The 5,880-nt window shown below is 44.1% G+C and overlaps 1 gene segment (V, D, J or C); it reads left to right on the top strand.

Moving 5' to 3' along the window:
- Positions 1–506: 506 nt before the first annotated feature.
- LOC123236702 lies at positions 507–4,797 on the top strand. The segment is given in 3 exon segments: positions 507–556; positions 815–1,114; positions 4,757–4,797. Coding segments are annotated over 3 exon segments (390 nt in total).
- The last annotated feature ends 1,083 nt before the right edge of the window (positions 4,798–5,880 follow it).

Here is a 5,880-nt window from a genome sequence, read left to right as displayed (position 1 = left end):
TTTCTAAAATATAAATATTAATAAATGATAAAAAAAAAAAGAAACTCAGTGTGGAGGGGAAAGAGAAGTATGTGTGGTAGGGGGGAGATACCAGGGCAAATGCTGGATGAACTTCAGAAAGGGCCAAAGAAACCATTGGATATATGAGTGATTGAATGCCAGGTTGATATCTTCTTGAGACAGAGATTCCATTGCAGATGGTTGCCAGGTCCATGAGGGAAGTGAAGGTTCTAAGTATCCTGGAATATTCCATCACTGGGTTTCAGAAGAAAGTTTCTTTTGATAACAAAGATCAAAAATCTGATGTCAGAAAGGGACAGGATCACTGAAACTTGCCCTGTGAGCAGAAAACTCCTCCCACTCCTTTCCTTGGTTTAGAAAATTGAGTTCACATCTTCTTGTTTTGCATGGCTCATGCTGAGGAAATGGGGCCAGCTGAGGAGGCAGCTATAAAGGGGCAGCTGGGAGGGAGCTGCTGGGGAGCCAGAGCTCAGGCACAGGGAGATGATGGGGTCTCAGGCTCAGCTCTTCTGCCTCCTGCTGCTCTGGATCCCAGGTGAGGGAGGAAGATCAGGGACTGCCCTGAGCCATTGTTAGAGGAGTCCTGTGAGGCCCTGCTTGTCTCTTGTCCCTCTGGGGAGAATTGGGTTATGGGTGATTGTGAGGGATAGAGGGGCCATCTGTGCCCTCCTGGGTGATGAGGCAGTCTGGGCTGGCATCTGAGGATTTACCTCCCCACATTATATTAGTGAATCTTCCTGGTACTTTGGAGACATGAATATTTGTAACTTTTTCTTTGTCCTTCTGCTTGCAGATGCCAGAGGGGCCATTGGGCTGACCCAGTCTCCATCCTCCCTGTCTGTGTCTCCAGGAGAGACGGTCACCCTGTCCTGCAGGGCCAGTCAGAGTGTTAGTAATTACTTAAACTGGTACCAACAGCCCCCAGGCCAGGCTCCCAGTCTCCTCATCCGCTATGCTTCCACCCTGCAGCCTGGGATCCCTGCCCGCTTCAGTGGCAGTGGCTCTGGGACAGATTTCTCTCTTACCATCCGTGGTGTGGAACCGGAGGACATCGCACACTATTACTGTCAGCTGAGCTATAGCTATTCTCCCACAGTGCTCCAGCTCTGAACAAAAACCTGGCCAGGCAGCAGCTGAGGAAGCCTCACCGTCCCAGGGGCTTCTCCTTCCCCCACAGCTGGGACAGGAGCAGCTTGTCTGAGCTGCCTCTGAGGGAGGTTTCTGGGTCTCACAGGAGGATGCTGGTACTTGCATGGGTCCTGAAATTGGTCTCTTCCCCACCAACAATCATGGAGTGACACAATTTAACAGATGATGCCCCAAAGGTGGATTTGTCTAACTCATGCCTGACTAATACTCCCCTTTCCAAATCCTCAACAAGTTTTCTTCCAGCTGAAATTAAAATGGTAATTTGGATGCTTGGTGGCATAGGGTTTTAGATAGGTTGTTAAGGCCAGTTACCAGAAGTAACACAGGTTTGAGAAGGCCAACAAGAGAAACTAGCAGGATACCCAACTGATGTAAAAAATTGTTTACTAAAAGTAAGGGAAGGAAGGGAAGGGAATTGGGATAATCTGACCAAATGATGTAACTAAACCTCCCACCAAATCCCAGTGGTTGAATTCACAAAGTTGTATCTGCTCTAACTGTACACTCTCTCTACCTAAAGATCTCAGCTCCTACAATACCTCACTAACCAAATCACCCCCCTTTGATGTTATCTAGAGTAGGAAAAGGCTGGAAGGCAAGCAGGATCAGGGACTCAAAATGGAGAAGATCTCACTGACAATTGGCTTCAGCAGTTCTGTAAGAGTCTCTGTAGATCAGAAGTAACGGGATACACAAACAGGAACACAGTTGAACCAGAACACAAGGAAGGGGAGAAATGGTCAAACCCACTCAGTCCACCTGAGGAGTTCAGATCCCTGCTCTCAACCACTTCCAGAGAAATCAACTGCTCACAGCAGAAGCTCACACTGACCCACGCCAGAGTTCTGGAATCTTCCCTGTCTCTACTTTGGCAGCATTTCCTGTTTCTCCACGTCTCTGCATCCTCTGTGCACACTTTAATAACAGAACTTTAGCTTGAAGAACAGCAGTGCAGGGGCCAGGTTAGAGTCAGACATGGAGTCAACCTGAGTTCAAATCTAGCCTTGGACATTTCCTACCTTTGTCATGGTGGACAAGTTGCTTAACCTTCTTCTCAATTTTCTCATCTGAAAAATGGGCATCATAATAGCACCTACCTCCAAGGGTTGTTGTGAAGATAAAGTGAGATCCGAGATATAAAATCTTTAGCAGCCAGCCTGGTCCCTCGTAAGCACTACTGAAATTAGTAATATAATACTACTATCATTAGTAGTATTAGTCTTAATTGCCTCCAGTCATGGGCCGTCAGTTACACTTTACCCCATTCTCATGGTCAGAGTCTGCTCTTGCTTCAAGTGTAAAGTTTGCCTCCCTCTAAGTTCCCCTCATTGGCCACATTTCTGTGGATTGCTAAGTCATACGTCCTCCTTTTGACAGCCCTTTGAGTGCTTGAAGGTCATCATCACATTTTCCTATATTGGTCCTTCTCCAAGCCAAGTATCCCTGCTCACTTCAAACAGCCTTCCTTTCCCTTGACCTCTGGTCCTTTCCCTATCCCAGCTCCCTTAGTGTGGTTGGACACCGGCTTGTCTAAGTTCATTCTAAAACAGGGCACCCAGAAATGAGAGGATTATTCCAGAAATGTTCTAAGCAGGACAAGACAAGAACAACTTTGGGCTCATGATGAAGTGTGTTCCCCACCTACTGGCAGAGAGAATTGATAGACACAAAGTACAGAAATAAACTTCTCAGGGTTTGGCTCCCCTGAGAATTCATTTGGTTTGTGTTTATTTTTGGTTTCCCTGATGTAAAATACCAAGAAAGCACGGCAGTCAAATCCTCCTTGGACTCTGGTCCTTCCAGGGAAGGAGATGATAACTCAGCCCTGTCTCTCCATCCCAGGATAGGCCTTTTGGCACGCCCTTCTCTAAGCCCACTGCAAAGGCTCCACCCAAAGTGATGGAGAGCTTCCTCCCTTTTCTCAACATCACTAGAGCACAATGGAACACATGAGTCATCCACCCGCTGTCCCATTCTCTTGCCACCTGCCATGTTTTCAGCTGACATTTTGGATGATACACTTTATTTTGCCACTTTTTAGTCCTTGTTTCCACTTGTTCTTCCCTGCCACATGCCTCTCCAGTGACTTCTCTAAGTACCAATGGGAAAACAAGTCATATAGGACTGCAATAATATAAATGAATATACAAACTTTATAATAAAACTGAATGTTTAATCACTGAAATAACCAAGCTTGGCCTGGGAGAGAACTTGAGAAACTGAATCTTCCTACTTTCCTTATGTTACATTGTGTGTTGACTTATCGGTTGGTTTATTTGAACTGTAGTCCTTCTGGTTTTTGTATTTTAGTATTTATTATGCTTATATAAGTAGAAAGGCATGTTGAGGTATGTCTATAAATTAATAGAAAAATAAAATATATAAAATTTCTAAAGTATAAATTGTCAAAATATAGAATTTATGGATGAAATGACTTCCATTTTGAAAAAATAAAACCTAATCGCTGACCTCTTTTTCTTTTCACCTTTTTGTTTTTAAGAGGAATTTTATTGAGTAGAGTAGGCTTGGTTATATGTGTAAATTATTTTTTTAGAATAATTTTCCATGGTTACATGATTCATGTTCTTTCCCTCCCCGCAAACTCCCCCCACACACACTCTCCCAGGAGCCGACATGCAATTCCACTGGGTTTTACATGTATCGTTGATCAAGACCTATTTCCATATTATTGATAGTTGCACTGGGATGGTCATTTAGAGTCTACATCCCAAATCATATCCTCATCAACATTTTCAAGCAATTGTTTTTCTTCTGTGTTTCTACTCCCATAGTTCTTCCTCTGAATATAGATAGCATTCTTTCTCATAAGTCCTTCAGAATTGTTCTGGATCATTGCATTGCTGCTAGTAGAGAAGTCCATTACATTGGATTGTACACAGTCTCTGTGTATAATGTTCTCCTGGTTCCACTCCATGACTATGCCCTGAAATGCATGTCTCTAAATCTGGTATCCATCACTTCTCTGCGAGGAAGTAGGTCCCACAAATCTTCAGGAGTCTTCTGGAGACATGCTGAAATGAATGGTCAGAATTTTTCTTTCAATTTTTTTTTCTTTAAACCATTGCTCTCCTTGAAGGAGTTGGTATAACAAATGGTTCCATATGATGGTTGGTAGAGAATTTCTATTTACTTTGTGCTCTAGTATATATCCTAAGTGCTTTTGAGAAACATTATCTTAATACCAACCATTCCCCATCTGACAAATAGTCAACGGATATAAACAAGCAGTTTTCAGATAAAGAAATCAAAGTTAGGGGCAGTGGGGTGGCTCAGTGGATTGAGAGTAACAGTTAAATTTCTGCTATGGCATTCTTCTAATTTAAGGAAGCTACAAGTTTCATGGTCCATGGTGACATTGATTAACTTTCAAATTTGTGCTTCCAAAGTCCCTTTTAAAAAGAATCCATTGGGGGGGGCAGCTGGGTAGCTCAATGGATGGAGAACCAGGCCTAGAGATGGGAGGTCCTAGGTTCAAATCTGGCCTCAGACACTTCCCAGCTATGTGACCCTGGACAAGTCACTTGACCCCCATTGCCTACCCTTACCACTCTTCCACCTATAAGTCAATACACAGAAGTTAAGGGTTTAAAAATAAAAATAAAATAAAAAGAATCCATTGCTACACTTATAGCCTGCCTTGGTTCTAATCCCATATTCCAATTTGTCAAGTATACCTTTTAGCCTTTTCTTCTTCTGCCTTGTCAACAAACCACACTCCTATTCTGGGCAGGGGGGGGGAGGGTTGTCAACAAACCACACTCCTATTCTGGGGAAGTGGGGTGTTGTGCGGGGAAAGAGAGCATGATATTTCCGGCTTCGGTATCTGAGATTCCTTTCTTCCTTTGCTTGCATCCCACAAACTTCTTGCCTCTATTTGTATTTCCTGTAGGAAATCCTCCCTTATTTTAGTGAGATAGTGGCTTTTTTTTAATCTCACTCTAAGTCCTACCATTAATGGTCTGTTATTGTTTGCCTTAAACTCTTCCCTTAACCTAATCTTCTCACCAAGTGATGGAGGGGCTAAATTATATCCAAAGCTCACACTGCAAAATCTTCCCTTGCTAGCCTTGTAGAAAACACTAAACAACAAAATACCTTTTAAAGAGAGAGGTGTATTTTTTGTTATAGAATGTAAGCTCCTCAAGGGCAGGGATAATGTTTTTCTGTATGTTCTATTGTGCCTATTACACTGTAAATGCTCAAAAAATATTGATGATAGGGGGGAAAAAAGACATAATCTCCAAAGAGGATAACATCAGTGAAACCTTCGCTCTGAGCAAAAAACTCTCTCTGCTCCCACTCCTGCCCTCCAGCCCCAAACTCCTCCCTTCTCACCCTCTTGTTTTGCATGGCTCATGCTGAGGAAATGAGGCCAGCTGAGGAGGCAGCTATAAAGGGGCAGCTGAGAGGGAGCTGCTGGGGAGCCAGAGCTCAGGCACAGGGAGATGATGGGGTCTCAGGCTCAGCTCTTCTGCCTCCTGCTTCTCTGGATCCCAGGTGAGGGAGGAAGATCAGGGACTGCCCTGAGATATTGTTATAGGAGTCCTGGGAAGCCCTGCTTGTCTCCTGTCCCTCTGGGGAGAATTGGGTTGTGGGTGACAGTGAGGGATGGAGGGACAGTCTGTCCCCTCCTGGGTCAGGAGGCAGTCTGGGCTGGCATCTGAGGATTTACCTCCCCACATTATATCA

Source organism: Gracilinanus agilis, chromosome 2 (genome assembly GCF_016433145.1).
Source record: "Gracilinanus agilis isolate LMUSP501 chromosome 2, AgileGrace, whole genome shotgun sequence".
NCBI classification, from domain to species: Eukaryota; Metazoa; Chordata; class Mammalia; order Didelphimorphia; family Didelphidae; genus Gracilinanus; species Gracilinanus agilis.
The sequence above is the reverse complement of the archived record's forward strand: the minus strand, read 5'-3'. Positions and strand labels throughout refer to the sequence as shown.